Source organism: Chenopodium quinoa, unplaced genomic scaffold (genome assembly GCF_001683475.1).
Source record: "Chenopodium quinoa cultivar QQ74 unplaced genomic scaffold, ASM168347v1, whole genome shotgun sequence".
In the NCBI taxonomy this organism is placed as follows: domain Eukaryota; kingdom Viridiplantae; phylum Streptophyta; class Magnoliopsida; order Caryophyllales; family Amaranthaceae; genus Chenopodium; species Chenopodium quinoa.
Window position 1 is genome coordinate 3,148,139 of NW_018745454.1, and position 20,780 is coordinate 3,168,918.

Below are 20,780 nucleotides of genomic sequence, written 5' to 3' on the forward strand. Positions count from 1 at the left end.
GGTTATTGCCTCACCAAGAGTGCATGAATGTGCACATACCTTAATGTATATGATTGATTGTTTTCTCACCAAAAAAAAAAAAGAAAGAAGTAATTATTGATAAGTTAGCTCACTCGACCATACAACCATTTCTCGTTCAGTATGCCTTTTTCCTCCACCAAATCTACCAGTAAACTAGTAAAGCACCAGGAATTCAGCAGTTAAATGAACTTTATCTTGCAGGCGTTAACAAGTCGTCAACAACGATTGTCCTCAATAGTGCAAATATAACCACGCAGATTCGCAATGTGGAAGCCAGAGGGCAACATAAGTAGAGCAAAAAAAAGCCACTTGAATTATATAAATAGCATGTATATTTATCCATATCAACATTCCAATACTAAAACTGGAGACACAAAGCAATTGGAATACATAGTAGCTCTATGGCCTATAATACAACATGGATAAGAACCAAATTTGCAATATTGCTAGTCAGATGTAGCTAAGTGTAACTCTACTCCGTTCCAGCAATTTTCTTCTTCAATGATTCGATGTCTTCTGCTAGTTCCTTTCTACTAGACTGAACCAAGACAAGAAAAGGTCAGTGTCATTTAGCTTTTAGCATAAAGATGAAGCTGTGAGTAAAATCATCAAACGACTTTTGACACAAATAAAAAACTGAATAGCAGACTTTATCATCCTAAAGACCTCCTCTGTTTCTTATAGGCTTAGTAGAAAATAATTATAAGAAAGATATGCACCAATATACAACCAACAGGTTTAGTAGCACAAGAGATCAAATATCAGTAGAAGGGTAGCACAAGGTCTTTGCATTAACTAAGCAAGTGCGAGAAAAGCAAGAGCAAGGGATAAGGTTCAGATGAGATGATGTTAACTAAAGATAGTAGGGCATTAGGCTTTATTTATTTTTCTTTAGCTGAACAGAGAAAGAAGGGTACCGGGGTTGAAGCCGAACATTGGACATACAAATATAGGAGAATTGCTTTCAATCAGTTCAGAAAGATAACAAAACTAAGCAGCTCAAATTCACTGAACAGAAAATAATAAACAGGAACATTACCTTGAAAAGAAGGTATCGGTAAACAAACCATCCAGTGTATCCGAGCCCAACCAACTCCATGATCTTAGGAAGCTGATGATATCAAACATATAAATTATGGATCAAACATACTTTCAAAAAAGCTAATTATCAGAAAATATCTGTCAAATTTGTTCTTCAAATGAACCTATTCATTCATCTTAATAAAACCCAAAAATAAACTTAGCGAGTTACCGTCTATTCACAGAGCACCTCATATTGGCTAAATAAAAAAATAAAAAGAAAAAAGAAAGAAAGACCTGAATTTTTCTTTGGTATATATCAGCTGGATCAGTAACTAGGTAAATACATGGCAAGAGTTCAGCCAACTCAAGAGGAAGCACCAAAGAAACGTAGCAAGAACTTCGAGGCACACTAAATCAATCACTCTTAAAACTTATAAAAAAATGGGATTTTTCTTTTTGGTTCGTCAAATAGGAAGGGTACAATATAATTCAGATACTACTAGAGGGAGAATACTGTTGGAGATATATATATTCGGAAAGGATTTTTATGTTTGACACAATTCAAATACTGCAAAATGTAATTAGATTTCAAGAAGACAGATCCAAGAAGGGGTATAGTAGAACAGAAAAGATCACATACCAGAGGAACAGAGTTGATAGCACCAACAAGAATGGAAGATATCCAAACTGCCACTAATGCCCCACCACCATATATAATTACTGTGGACTTATTTTCAAGTTTATCCCACTGCAGAAGTTAAATAAAAAATTAGGCCATGACAAAACACTAGCAGTGGGCATTTCATGTGAGGTCATTAGTCACACTTACCTTCTCTTTCAGGTCACTAATTAGTTCAGAGCTATCGACTGAAGTATCTTCTGTTGAGGAAGCCTTGACCTGAAGGGAAGAAAACCTTCTTGACTCTGCAGAAATTAAAAAAGAAAAACTGGCTCAGTACCAGCTATGCAAGGAAGCAGCGAAAAAAGCCAGACTGCCAGAATTCAAACATTTTACAACCACGACCAAAGAATGTAGAAACACGTCTAACAAAAAGGTTCAAATTTTAGAAAACTGTCCAATATAAATATCACTAGTTCAATTTGACCTTAGAGTCCTCACTCAGTCCCCAAGACAATGTCCAAGGGAACTCTATAGATAAATTAAGGAGTGTAAGTACAGCTTAAAAGTGAATTTAACCAACATTGCATTAGAATTAGTGAATTACAGGAATAAGGAAAGCTGATAGGTAAGGTATGCAATAGTCCTATAGATGCATTAAAGTATTTTTAGAAAAAGCAAGCAAAGGAGATTTCTCAGACATACAAAAAGGGTCATGTAAGTATCAACATTCCCGACACAAAATCAATTGCTAGACATTCCGATTCAGGAAATACACAGTGCACAACTACAAGAACTAAGGAACTCGGACACTAATAAGTAGACAGTGGAAAGACAATAACAAATTAACAAGCAAAATAATCCAGATAAAGCCCACATTGGAGGCAATACACTTGCACCAGAATGCGTGAATATTTACCATTTTCCTGATTCTTAGCCACATATTAATACTCCGTACACATATTCATATATCCTCACCCATCACATTAAGTATTAGTTGATAAATATTAATTCATGCAGAGTATGTTTATAGGTCCTCACCTTGAGTTCATCACTATAATTTACAATTTTTATGTCACAAAAAAATTCATGGCACCGTCAGGCTAGAGATAAAACCACACATAATTAAACACCTATAGCTTGCAAATGGTAATGGCAGCATAATAACTAAGACATTTACAATTGTTCGTAAAAATTGCATCCGCTACCATTTTCAACAAATTAGGCTTGGCTAAGAGGCTAATTTTAGATCTTCTCAGCAATGGACAATTAATAGGTAACCTCAACTACAATTCCTTCATATTTGAACTAGTCTGTCCTTTTTGCTTCACGCACCATCGCATAAGGATGCAAGGACCCAACCCTTCTATTTATGAAGGAAAGCCCTACGGGCACACCCTTTGACCAGAATTGAGATTCCCCATTAGAATCCCAGCTAAGCTAACATGAAGTTCTTTTATAGCTTTGAATCTCTTTACTTGGGGATAAAATTAGGTTACAAACTTACAACTCATTTGTGGTCTTGTACCAATTTCCACAAAAAACAATATGATAAGTTTCTTCTACCTTTAAATGATTAAGAACACTTCAATAGATCAATAATATGGGATTTTTAAAGTCCTCAAAACTAAGGCAAGTCTAAGAAATTATTACAAATTGCCAAGCTTTCCTTATCACTCAATCCCCACAAATAATTCTACGATTAATTCTGAAAAAATATAGTTAATTCACAGGAATATAAGAAGAAACACGACAAAACCGCTCAATTCTTATCCTTTCAGGGTTGCAAATTGCAAATTACATTGTTATACTATTAGTAACTATCTTAACAGTCAACATTTGTAGTTCAAAGACAATGACTTTGAAATTCAACTCATTCAATCAGACTACCCTTATAATTATACACTAATTATCAAACCAAAATTAATTAATACAAAAACAACATGAGTCAAAAAGGCAAAACTTGCACAAGACAGACCAGGTGTTCGACGAAATGCCGCAAAGAAAAATACCAGACAAATTGTTGGAGAAGATCCTCAAAGATGAAGTAGAGGAACGAGGAGGAAGATAAGGCAACGCTAAAAAGCGGGAAGAGTGGTTAGCGTGGACACGTGGAAGCAACCCAGTAGTTGCAGCCGCCATTGAAGATGAAGTTCCTGCATAAGCTGCTGCTGCCATTGTTTAACCTCCTTCACCCAAAATAAGGCCTTTTTCAGGCTAATTTTCTCTCTCCAGAAAATATAAAAGGTGGGTGCTTGAAAATGTGAGAGAAAATTGTTGAATTTGCTGAAATTTGGGTTTTGTTCAGTTTGGTTTTCCACCATTCGTAGCATATCCATGAGATTTTTATTTATTTTTTGTTTATTGAAGAAAGTGATTTTGTTGGGTGACACGTGGAGTGATGAGGGCTCCTGATTGGGTAATCCCTATCTCAAAATCCACGTTTGACTTCTCCTTCACTTGATTTAATTTAATTACTTTCTTAAAAGTTTTTAAACAACATTCCAAAACATAAAATTTTTAGCTAAATGGTTTTGTGGGTTTGTATTGTACAGTACTATAGATTAAGTTGACAATATCTGACATCGGGATAATGATGTAGACAAGATTTGATTTCAATACACTTTAAAAGTCTTTAACCAACTAAATTAGGTTAATTAGCTAGCACAGTAGCACCTTCAACACATCAATATTGTTATAATTGTTAAGTGTTGTTTGTATTAGTTGGTAGCTAATTATTTGGTTTGGCTATCTAGTTGTATTAGTTGTTTGTGTAAATCTGCTAATAAGAACTAACATCAGAATACTACTACATAAATTTTTAAGAATCTTTGAAAGTAAAGGTAGTAAATTGACCCCGTAAAATACTACACTACTATAGTTTACAACATTACAAACCTCTTTTCTAAAACGCTCTTACAATCAATTTTTCGACTCACACTAATGTTTCAATCCATTCTTAATGAAGACTTTCACATGAGGTTTGTACTTGGTCAAATCTCTCTTTTTGGCTCAAACAACTCTCATTAAAACAACCTTTAGCCCCATGTGTGTACTAAACCTATCTCCTCTATCACCATGGTTATTAAGCTCTAAAATCTAATTAATATAAGATTCAAGTTTTTATATAACATGGTTATCAAGCTCTAAATTGCATATCAAATGATGGATGATTGAAGTATACTTAAATTATATTATGGTAATTTTTTTTTGAGGGAAAATATTATGGTAATTTTATATCAAAATAACATTGCAATAGTTTTATTAAATTTCATATGTCAATAATTTTGAATTGTCCCACTATAAATTGGAGTATTTTATTATTTTTTTAATAGAATTGGATACAAAATATAAAATAGAAGAACGTGTCAAAATTCCAATATATATATATATATATATATATATATATAAAAAATAAAAAAAAATAAATAAAAAAAACATTGACAAGAGTTTGAATAGGAACTAGGATTGCAATGTTAAAATCTGCTATCTACAAAGAGGCTGAGCATTAAAAATGGTCATGGGTATCCAAATAACAAACTACATACTTCTGGTAAAATATTCTTTATACTACCCATCACTTGATTTAAATATCGACATATTGAAAAATATCATTATAATCCAATGCAAATTACTACCTCCGGTAACTATTATTTGCAACAAAGGGGTATTATTTATGAGATATAAAATATTCCTTTGTTGCAAATAATAGTTAACGAAGGTAGTAAATACGCTGATCTTTATCACATTCATACATCCATATTCCATAATATCATAATGCCTCTTAAAAATGTATTTGGAGTTGTCCACTCAAACGTGCATATGTAGTTTGTAGACCCAATACGTAGCACTAATAAACTATCAGTCCAAAATGCTAACACATCCACCAATGATTAAAGCTAAAATTAGTACATCATCAATATTCTCTTATTCCTCATCATCTACCAAACAAACTTATAAAATGTACCAACCTACTTATACAAATCCATTTATATAAACTACTATAAACACCCAAAACAAAACCATTATCATATTTTTATTGAAAAAAATGTTATTTAGTTGGTAAATTACGTCCGTATTCTTCGCTGACTAAGTGTCAAGAAATAAAAACCAAAACCTTTATTTTGAACAACTCAAAAAGCACCCCTTTTTCTTCTCTGGTGCTGACAGTCTAGCATGGCCCTTCTTCTACGTAATTATACTTATTAGTGTCATTTTACTTCCATTTTTATTTCCTTAATTATCACATTTTTCATCAACCATTCCCTTTTTCCTTTTTTCAAGCATATAAATTTCCATTTTCATCTTATTTTCACTAATAAAAAGTCTTAATGTTTGTATCATTATAAATCTCACTTCTCAAAGTTCTCATCTTTTTTCTGATTCAGATCATAAAACATCAAAAATCCAATATTTTTTCATCTTTATTCAAAGAAATCAGAGGATTTTCTGAAAAAGATTGAAACTTTATGATCATTTTAGATTAATTATGGAGTAATTAATCATAATGTAAGATCATAAGCAATGTGGGCTAATTTCAACATAAACTGGTATGCAATCTCTACTATATGGGTGATCATGATCTTAAATTTATCATTTTTTCCTTCATTCTCTTTATCCATAAACAATATTACACACATTAGTGATGATAATCCTACTTATTTAGATGATTATCTTTATAATTACTCCGCAAAATCATTACCCAAAAAGCCTCACACAGGTGTTCTGTACAACATTTCACTTCCTGCTAATTTTTCTGATATGAAAGTCTCATTATTAAGGTTAAGGAGAAGTGCTTTATGGAGTAAAGGTGTAAATTCAAGTAATTTTGATATACCACCAAAAATAACCACTACACCTTATGTGAAAAGATTGGAAATCATGTATGAAAACTTGGGGAATTTATCATCTCAATACTATGAATTACCTGGATATACATTTATTACAAAAGTTATTGGATTCGCGGTGTATAATGCCTCGGATTCTAGTGAAGGAACGAGCTCGAAAAGGCTTAATATCACCTTATTAGTAGGGGAGTCAATTAAGGTGAAGTTTTCTCAAGGGGAAGTTTTATTACAAGGGAGAAATAATAGTGATGATGTAAAAAATAAGCTTAAAAAGTGTGTTAGATTTGATCCATTGAGTGGTTTGGTCGAGTTGGGAGATATGTTAAGGCCTAATGTTTGTTTGTCACAAGGTGTAGGGAATTTTGCTATAGCAATGCCTAAAGTTAATGACTCGATATCACCTTCACCTCCATCTCCGCCTTTACCTAGAGGTTCGCCATTGTTCCCATCCTCTCTAGGCCACAAAAGAAGAGAAAGGAAGAAAATCATCGCGATGTGGGTGTGGTGGGTGGTTGGATTCACAGGTGGACTAGTTGGTTTAATGTTGTTAGCTTCGTGTATAGTACTTGGTTACAAAACATATAGTTCGCGAAAGATTCAAAGTATGGAAAGAACATCGGAGAAGAGTGAGTCTCTTAATACAAAATGGATTGGCAATAGTAAGTTTCCTTTGGCCCCGGTTTCTAGAACTCAAGCAGTCCTTGAAAATGACTTTGCTCCTTAAGATTGATAATAGTAAGTTTAAGTTTCATTTTTATTATATTGGTTTCTTCTATATGTTAGTGTAGTTTTAATACATGTACAATTTTTTTAGCATGGAAAACTGTAAATTGTTCATATGTATTAAAAAGAGGGTTAATTTTGCCTAAATTTGCTGATTACTGTTATACTTGGCTTGTGAAATTCCCTTGATCTTCTTGCAATATGAAAAGAGATTAGATTCTTTAACAATGTACATTCATTATGTTCATGATAAGTATATTAATCGAACCGAAACCGGCAGCTTAATTAGCAAAAACAAAAATAATCAGTTTGGTGGAATACACCCATCATTTACAGCATATGCACCAAAGAAGTTATCTGGAAATTTCAAAAGGAGACAAGCATATTATTATTGTCCACTTAGTCTATGATGACTTTGAATAATTATGGTGAAATAAACTAGTCTTGTTGACAATAAATATTTAAATCCATCAACAACTTTCAAGGACATATCTTGGAAAGATTATTTGTACTACCCAAATTCATCATTATTGATAATTCAATTTGATGCTATGCACCAATTTATCTGGCCAAAACATAACTAGTACTACTACTAATACTAATCTAAGAAGCGGCCATTTAGCTTATGCAATTTATCCAATAGGGTGGAGGTCACAAACACGATTTAGAGGGAAAGGAGGATCGAATATAGAGCCATTAAGAATAGATAAGGTGACAAGCTTATTCGCGACTTCAGTAGCATGTATGCCATCCCAACTTACATACTTGCTAGGATCTTCACAAGCTGTTGCTGTTAATGTGCTTCCATTTATGAGTTTGGTGTTCCCACAAAATACCTGAGGGTTGAAATTGTAAGGTCCACCCCCTTGACCACAACATGCTTTAGTTCCATACTTTAGGCCTGTTACACATGACAAATATATTAATATTTATTTATTTAATTAACCAAAGTTCAAAGTAAAAAAGAAAACGAAAAGCTCCTTTTTTTTTTCTCTCTCAAGGTAGGGTTATCTAAAAGTAGTTTGATTAAGAATAGCTACTTGATTAATAATGTGATTATAATGATTAAACATTTACAAGCATTTCTTAGAAAGTGATATATATTAATATACAGAGTATCAGTAAATTTGTAAAGTAGTTACATCAAGGTGAATTAGGTGAAAGTTAGATTAATAGCTAGTTTACTTAGTAAAGTGTGTCTTAGAAGCCGTACCTGAGAGATCGAACCTGTCTATAACATCATATATATCCTAAATGATTGATCAATATTGTTTGATTCTTAAAAAAGACAGGTGATTATATATTTGGTAGTTATGAAGTCATGCTCATGATTAAGATCAACCAGATTAATGCCATTTTAGCTGATGCAAGCTTACTTTATTCCCATGAACTTATCATAGGTTATATTCCTCAATATTTAATTATATACTGATCATTGCTAGCTGCCTTAATCATCACAATTCATAATCTAACTCATTATCTACTTAGCCATCATAATATGACTTGTCATGACACCTAGTCATAATACATAGAGTAATGATTTAATTAATCATTTTAATCCATAATATCTCTCTAATCACTTTTTGAGTTAAGTTGGAAATAATTAAATCATAATAACTTAACATAGCATAATTGAGTAATACCATAAGTTGTAGGGTGTTGGAAGAGGTCAAGCAATACAGAGTGAGTATCCACATAGATAATGGAAGCATTAGGGAGAACTCCTCTGGTTTGTTGGATTGCATTCTTGAGCATGTCATTGTAATCTTTCACAGCATTATTGTAGGAGATCATGCAACCGAATTCGTCGATATCCGAGCTTTTGTGTGGGAGCTCCACCAAGAATGCTGGGTAACAACCTATAGGTGCTAGATTAAGCACCCAAAATGTTCTTCCTCCTATACCATATAGTTCCTGAATTTTCATTTCATATAATTAAAGAGTTAAATCTCAAATAAGTAGTAATTGGGCTTTGTATTTGGGCCTAAGTCCTGATAATCGAGCATGATGCTATGGCCCAATAACAAATTGCTGTTTTGGGCCTTAAACCCAAAAAAAGATTAGATAATGGACTGACCTTGATAGTATAAACAATCTGGGAAATAACTTGAGGTAAAAACTGCTTCACTCCACCAATACCAAGGTTTGCTAAATTTCCAGTGAAGTCATTTTGGCCAATATAGAATGTGTAGACTGCTTTGCTAAATATGCTTTTTGAAGGAAGAGGGGTTGATACTAGCATAAAAGTTTTAATTAGCTCTCAATACAACATACAATACGTGAAATTCTACTAATACATTAATATCAAATGTTGTTACTCCCTTTGTTCCTTTTTAAACTTATTTGTAGTACATATTTAAGTGTACACTATGATTATTTATATTGGGAAAAAAGAAATATAATGAGTCATGAGAAAGTGTCAAATAATAATATTCCTACCATTAGTGGAAGAAGAGTGGGAAATTTCAAGAACTCTGGATTGTAACTCCTTCATTTGGTTAAGCTGAATGGCCAAAGAGAAAGGGCTGACACCAGTGACAAACAAGGAAGTGTTTGGCAGTCTTACTGTAGAGGCCGCTGTTGCAAAGTTTGCACCATGTCTGTAATCAGCTCCAATTGACTTCAAGTACGGGCTTATAAATGGTATCCCGATAGCTTGTGCTGAAAAAAAAAAAACATACAGAAAACATGTCTATTATACACTCGGATGTACCTAAAAATAGTTACACTCACACCTTAAGCTTTAGATTTCTCAGATACCTTTTACAACATGAAGTCGCCAAATTTAAGTCCACATTTATATTAAAACAAATCTAGTGAACTTACCTAAGAAGTCAACAATGACCCTTCCATCAGAAGCTCTACCAACAGGTTTCTTGAAATAAGTCATCCCAGAAGGCCCTCTTTGAGATGGAAATGCAGCAAAGAAACCTCCAGTATCAGTATTCGAATCCCCAAAGTTAAATATTCCCTCTATATCACACTTACCTTCACAAAAACCGGCCCTCAACACCGCCACCACTACCACCACCACAACCACCAACACGCGACCCATTATCGTGCCTAAAACAGACCAAAGACTAATGTTATGTGACAAAGAACCAACTATAAATCTAGGGCTTTAACAATTTATGTTACCCCTAGGAAAATAATGATGGTAAGGACCATAGAAGCACTTCTAAATATATGCATGCTTTGTGATCAACTGAAATTTTGATACTATTTTTGCTAGCATGCCTGCAATTTATTTTTTCTTTATTATCTTATGAAACTTTAAATCTGTGGACCACCACAAAAACATACTGGTAGTTTGCTACCATGAATTTTGGTCTCGTGGTGGATGATAATTGATAGGTGAATGGTAATCTTGGACATGTTTTTGAGTTTACCTCGATCTAGATTTTTTCTCCGAGTTTATGGATCCTAAACTCTTGGATTTTATGCATCATTCAAGTTGCATTGCCAATCATCTCAATTTCGAAAATTTAATCATCATGAATTCATGAGCTTATAAGTTGCTTGTGTTCTCTCCTTCTGAAATTAATAGTGGTTAATACAGTTATAAATTGTTCAAAAATGATTGATGCATATCTTAAAACAACAATAGTTTAATTTGTGCTCGTAATCAAATATATATCCTTACTCGAATTAGTGAAGATTGAGATTATAAAAGTAACAAATTATTCTAAATGGTCTATGCGAAGTATTGATGTCTATGCAATATTGCAATTCATACAAATTTGGAGGGCTTTTTTTTTAAGAGTTTTAAAAAAATGAAAAGGTAAGTAAGAATTAGGAATAGGAACTAAAAATTTATTCTCTCTTTGATTAGAATTTTTAGAAGGCCTAACTTTGTATTTAATTACTAATATTGTAATAGTTGGGCTTGGGCCCAACATTAATTAATATTTCGATCTAGATCTTGTCTATAACTCTATAATATCTAGCCACTTGTGATTGATGATTGGATGACCGATGAGTGTTTACGAGACTAGGGGTGTACAAAAACTGGATCGGACCTGAAACCGGACCTGAACCGACCTGATCCGGACCGGACCTGACCCAGATCTATTGATTCAGGTTCGGTCCCGGTCCTAAAAATCAAGGTTCCCGGTTCCGGTCCGGACCCGGTCTAAACCCTGGGTTTTCAGGTCCGGACCTGAAACCCGAAAAATTTGTATTTTTTTTTTTTAAAAAAAAAATAAAAATAAATCAAAAATCAAAATAACGTTGCAAGCTGCTTGAGTGACGCTTCGATTCTCTTTCATTTCATTCTAACCCTAACAAACAGCTATATGACTATCTCCATTCTCCAAGACTCCAATCTCCAAACTCCCTGGCTGTCTCCCCCTCTCCCTCACGCTCACTGTCTCCAGTCTCAGCCCAACGCGGCAACGCCCACCGCCGACACCTCCTGCCTTCCTCACTCTCTCAGGCGAAGCCCAGGCGCCCACCGGCCACCGCATGAGACAGCTACTGCGCGATTTTCCATTTCTCCGGTAAGTTATTTTTTTTTTTTAATGTAAATCTAAATTATCTAATTATGTTTGGGTATTTTGTATTCGAAATAATGAATTAAGTGTTAGAATTTATATGTTTATTCATGTTTCAATTGCTTATAATGATTATTTGATGTTTGCATGTTGAATTTCTTTTTTTTACTTCAATGTTTTCGAATTTATGTTTTTCTTTTTTGGTTTATTTTCGAATTTCTTTCGAATTTATGTTTTTTTTTTGGTTTTTTTTAGTTTAAAGTTTAGGGTTTTAGGGTTTAATGTTTAGAATTGATAACAAGTATGGTTTATCTTCGAATTTATGTTTTTTTTTTTGGTTTTTTTTGAGTTTAGGGTTTAGGTTTTAGAATTGATCACACTATCACAGATTCACAGCCTTTGAATCTCTGTTAGGCCAAATTTAAATAAATAAATAAATAAACGTAGTGCATGATTTGTAAGAGACTCAGATGATTAAATAAGTTGGCTAACTTGTATCAAAATTGATAAGACATGGTTGTATGCAGTTCAGAATTCAGATTTGAGTTGGCTAACTTGTTTAGAATTGATAAGATCATAAGACATAGTTGTATACTTGTATGCAGTTCAGGGGTTCTTATTCTTGTTCTTATTCTTGCAGACTTGCCTAGGGCTAACAAGGGAGTGGAGGAACCACGGATTCTTATTCTTGCAATGTAAGTTGCTCTTAATTTTTTTTATAAAATGGTATGTGTATATAATTGTTACTTTAAAATTACTTATATTGTCTATAATTATATTGTAGATGGAGAGCTCTCAATCCAAACGGTCTGCTTCTTTTTCTGAACAAACGTCACAGCCACTTTCTGAAAAGGATATGGAAGAATTGCAATCTACTTTGCCTCCTGATAAGAAGCTAAAAGCGGGGCGGGAGTATATATGGAACAGAAAAAGTAAGAGGAAAGCTGAGTATTGGAAATATTACTTAGAGTACGTCGAGAATGGAAAACTACGAGCTGAATGTAAGTTTTGTCCTAAAACTTTTGCTGCTGATGGTAATCTTAATGGTTCCAAAAATGTTAAAAATCATGCAGAATCATGTCTCGGTAATCCTATTAATATAGAAAAAGAAAAGGGCAAAGAAAAGCAAACTAAATTGTATTTTGATCAAGAACATGAGAGTGGTGAATTAAAGTGTGGGAGTAGGATTATTAACTTGAATGATGTTAGAGAGGCATTGGTTCACATGATTATTGTTGATGAGTTACCATTTAAGCATGTGGAAAAACCCGGTTTTAGGCACTTTGTGCAAGTTGCATGTCCACGATTTCACATTCCATCTCGTGTTACCATTGCTCGTGATTGTTTAAAGTTGTATTATAGTGAAAAAGAGAAATTGAGAGAAATGTTTAAGACATGTCAAAGAATTTCTGTGACCATTGATACCTGGACTTCAATACAAAGAATTAATTATATGTGTCTTACAGCTCATTTCATTGATAATGACTGGAAATTAAATAAAAAGATCATAAATTTTTGTCCAATTTCTAGTCATAAAGGAGAGGCTATTGGAAAAGCAGTTGAGGCATGTTTAGAGTATTGGGGTATTGATGATAAACTTTTTACTGTCACTGTTGATAATGCTTCTTCAAATGATGTTGCTTGTGCACACTTGAGTAGAATGGTTAGAAGAACAGGATGTATTAATGATGGAAAAAATCTTCATGTTAGATGCATTGCTCATATCATTAATTTAATTGTGTGGGATGGTATTAAAGAACATGGTGTGTGCATTGATAGAGTTAGAAATGCTGTGAAATATGTTAAGAACTCCCCTGCAAGAATACTTAGATTCAAAGATCTTGTGCAAAAAGCAAACATAGATTCAAAATCTTCTTTATCCTTTGATGTCCCCACTCGTTGGAACTCCACATACATAATGTTGGAAACGGCTTTGAAGTTTCGACGTGTTTTTAGTGGGTTATCTCTTCCTGATGGAGAGGATTTGAATGACAATGAAAGGCCTCCCAAACCCGAAGATTGGGAAAAAGTGGAGAGGTTAGTTTTGTTTCTAGAGGGGTTTTATCTGTTGACTAAACGAATTTCTGGTTCCCATTATGTGACAGCTAATAAAGGTTTAGGAGAAATTGCTTCTATGTATGATATGTTGAATAATTGGGAACAAAGTGAGGACTTGAATTTTCAAGCTATGGCCATTGCAATGAAAAAAAAGTTTGATAAGTATTGGGGGGATGTGGATAAGATGAATAAATTCATTTATGTTGCTCTTCTTCTCGACCCTCACTCTAAGATGATCATTGTTGAATTGACACTAACAGACATGCATGGACCGGAAAAGGGTACAAAACTTGCTAATGATGTGAAGGAGTTCGCTTACTCTTTATTTGAGGAATATAGAAAAATGTATGCTACTTCTAATATTCCAGATTGTGGAGATAATATGTCAATGGATATTGATAATAGTAAAGGAGTGGGTTCCGATTATGTGAGGAAACTAAAAGAAAGAGCAAAATGATTGAAGGGGACAAGTGGGTATGCGATAAGTGAGTTGGATAGGTACTTAAATGATCAATTAGGGCCTGAGGAGGAAGAACAAGATGCATTGACATGGTGGGGTAAGAATGGTCAGCGTTATGTGATTCTTAATCGCATGGCACGTGACATACTAGCCATCCCATTATCGACCGTTGCATCGGAATCTGCTTTTAGTACGGGAGGTCGTACTCTAGATCCATTTCGGAGTTCTTTAACTCCTAAGGTAATGCATCGTTATCTTTTTATTTTATAAAATCAAGTTTGTTTATATCTTAATATGACTTTGTTTATACATATTTGTGTAATATTTTTGTATTGAAGATGGTTCAAGCGCTACTTTGCACACAAGATTGGCTTAGAGCTAAGGAAGTGCCAATTGTTGATGTGGAAGAAACTTTGAAAGAGTTAGAGGAAATAGAGAAAGGTAGTAATAATTTTATGTACTTGAAATTTTGTTACACCAAATTTATTATTTCATTGTTATCAATCATTAATATATTTTAACATATTCTATATTGTATTTTATTTAGAGGTGCAACGTGGTGAATCTAACGATGTAGACGATGAAGTTGTTTTCGTGGACTCATTAGTGTGAATCACGCGATCAAAGGGAAAACAACTCGTTGGAGAATTTATGTATTTCTAGTACTTGAGACTTAAGAGAATTTATGTAATGTTATGAGTTTTCGTGGACTCATTTGTACTTTCGGTGGACTCATTTGTATTTTTGGTGTTTGAGAATTGGGACTTTATACTTTTATAGACTTTATGTAGTTTTGTACTTTTGTGATTAATAATTTTGGTTTGTATGTAATTATTAAATTATGCAACAGGTCTAAAAATCACAAAACAGGTCCATACGCAGGTCCATATACAGGCCCAACAGGTTTTTTATTAAAAAAAATAAAAAAAAAACGAAAAAAATCACAAAACAGGTCAATTCAGGTCCAAACCTGGACCGGACCTGATTTTTCAGGTCTAGCCCGGAACCGGACCTGTTAATTCAGGTCCGGTCCCCGATCCTCATAATTACCCAATTCAGGTCCCCGGTCCAAACAGGTCCGGTCCGGTTTTGGACCGGTGTACACCCCTATACGAGACTACAATAGCGTGTAGTCTTTCACCACAAATTATTTTATGAGCTTCATAATAACTCATTAAAGCAATGCTCTCGTAGATGTGACATCATGCTAACACAAGATGTCATTTAGCTAGACCATCAAAGTTCTGTTTCCATGACTTTTTAGTTTTTACCGAGCATATAATTAGTTTTGCGACAAAAAATGTTTGTTGGTTGAGTTTTTGTAGATTTTTCTCAATTGAATAAAGTAATTCCTCCGATCATATTATTCTCGTATTTTTATAAAAAAATATTAGTATAAAATTTCTCTTTTTGTTTTTATTTAAGTATTTAAAATTGGTTTTTGCACCATTTAGGTGCAAGTGTGCAACACATTGATAATATTTGTGTTTTATATATAAGAGTAAACTTGTTAAAATCGTCTTAATAATTTTCAAAATAAAATTTTATAATTTACACTCCCTCTGTATTTATCTAAGTGTCCTGGTTTGACTTTGACATTCACATGCACAAGTATAATCAATGTTTTTGTTTTACACTTAAAACTAAATAGAGTCATATTATTTCCCTCAAAAAAAAAATAGAGTCATATTAAGAATCGTCTTAATGCATAGTTTTCAAATATCAACTTTTTATAATTAATACTTATAAATAATTAAAAAATATTATTAGATATCTGGTAATAGGAGCATCTTGGGATAGTCTCTATTGAGATTTTATTGCCAGTTCCGCTCTTGAAACTTATTTTCTTAACAGTTATTTCTGTAAGTTAGTCAAAGTTATGCATTGACAAATTATCAATTAGAATGCTGCACTTAACTAAAAACAGAGAGAGTACACATTAGTAATACTCTGTACACTACAAGAAAAATGTCTTTTCGTAGCGATTATTTCGTAGTGATTGTACATTCGCTACAATATGCAAGTCTGTTTGTGAATTAATTAAGGAAGTCGTATCATTTTACAATCGCCATGGTTTTCCCATATAAAATCGATACGAAAAACATAATAATACATATCCACACTATTTTTACACATTTATATAATTTTGATAAATTGTATCATTTACAATCGCCACTAAATCCTTAAAATCGATACGAAAAGCCTTTTCAACACTATATATAAAAATATTGTTTGACAAAAAATACATAAAATATGTCATAGTTTATTGGTGAAACATTTAATATAATAGTTTGAGGTTGCATGTTCGAATCTTGTAAAGATCATACGCATGTTTTTTATAGTGATTGTAATCGCTACAATAATCACCACGATTGGATATAGTTTTTTGTATCAATTATTGAGGCCAACCCCGGCGATATCGAAAACCACTACTAAAGGCTAAGGCAACGGGGGATATTGTATCGAATGACCATATTCGTTGGGAAAGATTTTTGTTGCAATTACAATCGATACTAAAGGTTAAAATAATCGCTATGAAAAGGTTATTTTCTTGTAGTGGTATATGTCAGTATTCGAACTTCAACATTGACAAATATGCCGATTAAAATGAGGAATATAAAAAAATGTACTATTAGTACATAAAAGAGGAATTATATTGTTTTCTTATTAGGAAGGGTTTGTTTTTATTGACTGATGAATTGAACTAAACTGAACTTATTGGATCTGAACTGAATATTTTATGAGAGAAGAAAATTAAAAACTGAAATGAATTATACTTATAAGAGCTGAACTGAAGTGAACTAAAAAGAATCTAAAGAGAACAAGCCCTAAGTATAAGACTATATTGTCCCTCAAATTGTCCTTTCATGACCCCTCTCCTCTCCACTTACAGTCTTAGAAGGGTAGTGTCACGTTTTTAATGCTCTCTTTCGTTTTTCTTATAGAATGTGTTAGTTAGAATTGATGAAATTACATGCAATCTATTTTCAGAATAATTGACATACTTTTATCTTCCAATCATTTCAGCATAATTAACATATTACGGAGTATCATAAATAAGAAGAGATCACTATCATAAAAATATATTTACTTCACTAACTTTAGTTTTCATTAAACAACTTTTTTATGATCTTCATTGATTATAATCTTAAACTAATATAAGTACATGCTAGAGATAACATGTCCAAAAAAAAAAAAAAAAAAAAAAACCTTTTACAACACCCCATTGGAGCCTTAGAGGATAGATAAAAATATTAGAGGAGATAAAAAATTAATTAAAATAAAATCGGGTTATGTCAGGCCTTGACACTTCGTGTTTAAACCCACAAAAAAAATTAATGGGTTTGGGTTAATTTTTGAATCGGATCGGGTCGTGTCAATTTTGATCACCTAAAAAAAATATGGGTTTCTTCGGGTTTAACATATTGTAAGAAGCCTATCTAATGGGCCAATACACATGCATGCAGGCCACCTAAGCCATATACGACGGGTTGACGAAGTGTATGTATCAATACATTTTAAATACGGAGTACTACTGGTACTTCTTTCCATTAGGGGTATAAGTATAAATACGATAAAAGTTAAGGACAATTGTGTAAAATAGGTTTGAATATTCAACCGTTTAGAAATTCTAACAAAAAAAAAAAAAAATGAAGAAGATTCCCCAATATGCAGATCTGTGAGATCTGATGAGAAAAAATAGCACCCTTGCTTTTCAAAAATAAAAATGCTTAGGGTCCACGTCATACTGGGCCCCATAATTAGTTGCGTATAAGACCCTGCATCTGCATCACACGTCACCCTGTCTGTTTGAACCGCCGCGTCTTTTATTACTTTTTTATTTAAAGCTGCTACGTCAGCTAACCAATTTCGCATTTTTCGCCTTTCTTTTTCTTTTTGCGGGTAAATTTAAATTGCTGGGGTAATCCGTAATCAAATTTACTTACTGTAAATATAGATTACTGTAACCAATATAAGTACTACCTCTGTTTTATAATTTATATTATTTGTAATTATTAGATTTATTTTTTCTCTACTTTATGTTAAATCGTTACAAATAATGTAAAATAGAAGTTGTATATAACATACTTTGTATTAACAATTCAAGTAGAATTTAATGATAACAATAACAAAGAAAAACTCTAAAAATGTATGTCAATCATGATTGCATAATCTACATCGATATAAAACGTTGATATTTGGCAAATATTTACTGAAATATCTGTATAAATTGTAATAACTTTAGTTTTAGGAGTTGATATATCACGGGGTAGTATTGAACGGTTAATTTACTGTGCATTATCTTTGGCTCTTGCTACATATGATGTTGAAAAGATAAAAACTGTGAACTATTGACTTAATTAACTTGTATATGTAAATATGCAATACCTCGAAATAGTTATATACATATATACTTATTTTATTTGGATTTTTTTCATGAAAATGGTCATGCTATCGACTTTTAGTTTGTGGTTGTGAAAAACTAAGACCTTGTTTTATTTAAATTGTTTTTCTTGAATGAACTAATCAAGATTGATCTTTATTGATGTTTACTTGTAACTAATAAAACTAATTTTACTTGTCAAACTTATACTTCCTCCGTTTTTTCAATATTGCACCACTTGTCATCTAAAGAAGTATCATAAATATTGCACCATTTCTATTATAAGAAAAGAAATATTTGTATTTACATTCACACTATAAATACACTATAAATACCAAATATTTTGTACTCTTTCGATGATTGTTTTTTCATTTATTTATCAAATAAAGAGTAAAAACTAATCTTGAATTAGTTGAGTTGACAGTACACCCGAGTGTATGTAAGAAATTCTACAAATATGCTCTGCATCATTTTATTGCAATTAAAAATTAATAGAAATGCTCAATAGTAAAATCAAAAAGGCCTAAAATAGAATCAAGTACAATGTAATGGACAGACGTGGCATGCTGCACTCCCGTCCGATGAAAGTGGTGATTGGTAGGAGTTTGAAACATGCGTCAGATGTGGGCCTATTCTAAGCCCAATTGGTATAATGATGATGATAATACGGTGGTGGGTCACCACACCATTTACGTTACACGTGGGACAACAGACCGCATGACGCGGCATTTTCTCAGACCTTTATCTTTAGCTCAATCACCGGTCTAGATTTTCCGACTTCACTCTTTATTGTTTTTTTATTATTCCACCATTGTACGTATTTATGGATACGTGTCAACCGTCCGATCTGGCATCCAGTATAATCTGCAAATACTGGAACAACACTCCGTAACGTTGACTATATACCCTTAACAATTTCACAAACTTTTAAATAAAACGGATGTGTCCGTTATAAAGTGATAATAAAATATGTAAAACTTACACTAAAACGCATAAAAGTTACCCTGATATATAAGAGTTATTTATGCTTCGTTGATAAATTTGACAAAAGTGACACTAAATCTGACAAAAGTGTACCCGATATACAGTAAATTACTGAAAATTTCGAGTGTATACAAAAGTTTTCCTAACAATTTTATCGGAATATTACTATTTGGTCTCTTAATACTATTTCTGTTACATATCACTCCGTATTTGCAATGAGTAGACATTTTCTCTCTCTAATTTATGTCAAATCGTAGCAAATAATATGTAACGGAGGTAGTAATAATGTCCGTTTTATGTATTATGCAATTTTAAGGGTCTATTCATAATTATTGAAGTAAACTGATCGGAGCTAAACTGAACTAAAAGAGCTAAAATAAATATTTTATGAGAGAAGAAAATTAAGAGTTGAACATTGACTGGAGCTGAATTGAACTTAACTGGAACTGAAATTAAGCTGAAGTGAACAACCCCTAAGACTTGCTTTGACCAACAATATTTTTTTATCACATCGTTTCTAAAAATAGTACTTCATAATACGGAATTACGGAGTATAAAATTATACACAGAGGCATATTCAACAATATCTCACTTTTTTAAAAAATAATTTTATTTAGTAATGAGGATTTAATATTAGTGTTTTGAAAGTGTCGTATGACTTTATTTATGAATCAATTTTATTTCAAAAAAATAAAAATAAAAAAATAGTGTTTTAAAAGTTTGACCATAAAAACAGAAGATATAGAATGCAAAGCCTATCATTTTTAGAATTCCTCTCTATTTTTTTTATTCCTGTTATCTGTAGAACTGTAAATAAGATGATTCTTATTAAGTTTTAATTAGACCTAATAAGATTTATTAGTGTTTGACACAAGTAACACTTAAAAAAGAATAAGGCAAGTATGGATAGTGGCATAAGTATTAAGTACAGCAAGGTCATGTAATTTATGGTATGAATATGATTTAACATCAAGTCATGTTTAAAGTAAAAAAATAAAATAAAAAAATAAAAAAAATGAAGTTTTAATGTTTTCATGGACAAATAATATTATACTTGTATGTGCCAATGAATCTAAATATCCTCAACAAATTATACTTAACTATAAATCTTAATTGAACACACTTATTCTTCATTTGAATCATATCAAACCAAGTTTTCAATTGATTT

General features: G+C 32.5%; 3 protein-coding genes across 3 annotated transcripts; 1 reads left to right on the forward strand and 2 right to left on the reverse strand.

Annotated features, from left to right (window-relative positions):
* Positions 1 to 311: 311 nt before the first annotated feature.
* LOC110714220 (protein CURVATURE THYLAKOID 1A, chloroplastic-like) lies at positions 312 to 3,994 on the reverse strand. Its single transcript, XM_021892713.1, has 5 exons — positions 3,676 to 3,994; positions 1,874 to 1,968; positions 1,685 to 1,792; positions 1,061 to 1,132; positions 312 to 559 (listed from the first exon to the last, which is right to left on the reverse strand). The coding sequence occupies exons 1-5, from the start codon at positions 3,839 to 3,841 to the stop codon at positions 494 to 496; spliced, it is 507 nt and encodes a 168-aa protein (XP_021748405.1). The 5' UTR covers positions 3,842 to 3,994; the 3' UTR covers positions 312 to 493.
* Positions 3,995 to 5,079: 1,085 nt separating this feature from the next.
* LOC110714218 lies at positions 5,080 to 7,620 on the forward strand. The gene has a single exon (XM_021892710.1). It carries the CDS (start codon positions 6,188 to 6,190, stop codon positions 7,232 to 7,234), a length of 1,047 nt encoding a protein of 348 aa, XP_021748402.1. The 5' UTR covers positions 5,080 to 6,187; the 3' UTR covers positions 7,235 to 7,620.
* Positions 7,621 to 7,738: 118 nt separating this feature from the next.
* On the reverse strand, positions 7,739 to 10,587 carry LOC110714217 (GDSL esterase/lipase At4g01130-like). Its single transcript, XM_021892709.1, has 5 exons — positions 10,060 to 10,587; positions 9,673 to 9,894; positions 9,311 to 9,468; positions 8,877 to 9,147; positions 7,739 to 8,134 (listed from the first exon to the last, which is right to left on the reverse strand). Exons 1-5 carry the CDS (start codon positions 10,286 to 10,288, stop codon positions 7,866 to 7,868), a joined length of 1,149 nt encoding a protein of 382 aa, XP_021748401.1. The 5' UTR covers positions 10,289 to 10,587; the 3' UTR covers positions 7,739 to 7,865.
* Between the last annotated feature and the right edge of the window lie 10,193 nt (positions 10,588 to 20,780).

Bases quoted from the DNA above. Each gene is read 5' to 3' on its own strand.
- LOC110714220 (XM_021892713.1), bottom strand. From the start codon at position 3,841: ATGGCAGCAGCAGCTTATGCAGGAACTTCATCTTCAATGGCGGCTGCA. The intron at 1,969-3,675 runs GTATTTTTCTTT...TAATTTCTGCAG, and splicing joins CTTCTCCAACAATTTGTCTG to AGTCAAGAAGGTTTTCTTCC. The intron at 1,793-1,873 runs GTAAGTGTGACT...TAACTTCTGCAG, and splicing joins TTAGTGACCTGAAAGAGAAG to TGGGATAAACTTGAAAATAA.
- LOC110714218 (XM_021892710.1), top strand. From the start codon at position 6,188: ATGTGGGCTAATTTCAACATAAACTGGTATGCAATCTCTACTATATGG.
- LOC110714217 (XM_021892709.1), bottom strand. From the start codon at position 10,288: ATGGGTCGCGTGTTGGTGGTTGTGGTGGTGGTAGTGGTGGCGGTGTTG. The intron at 9,895-10,059 runs GTAAGTTCACTA...TTTTTTTTTCAG, and splicing joins GGTCATTGTTGACTTCTTAG to CACAAGCTATCGGGATACCA. The intron at 8,135-8,876 runs GTATTACTCAAT...CATGTGTAACAG, and splicing joins CCAACACCCTACAACTTATG to GCCTAAAGTATGGAACTAAA.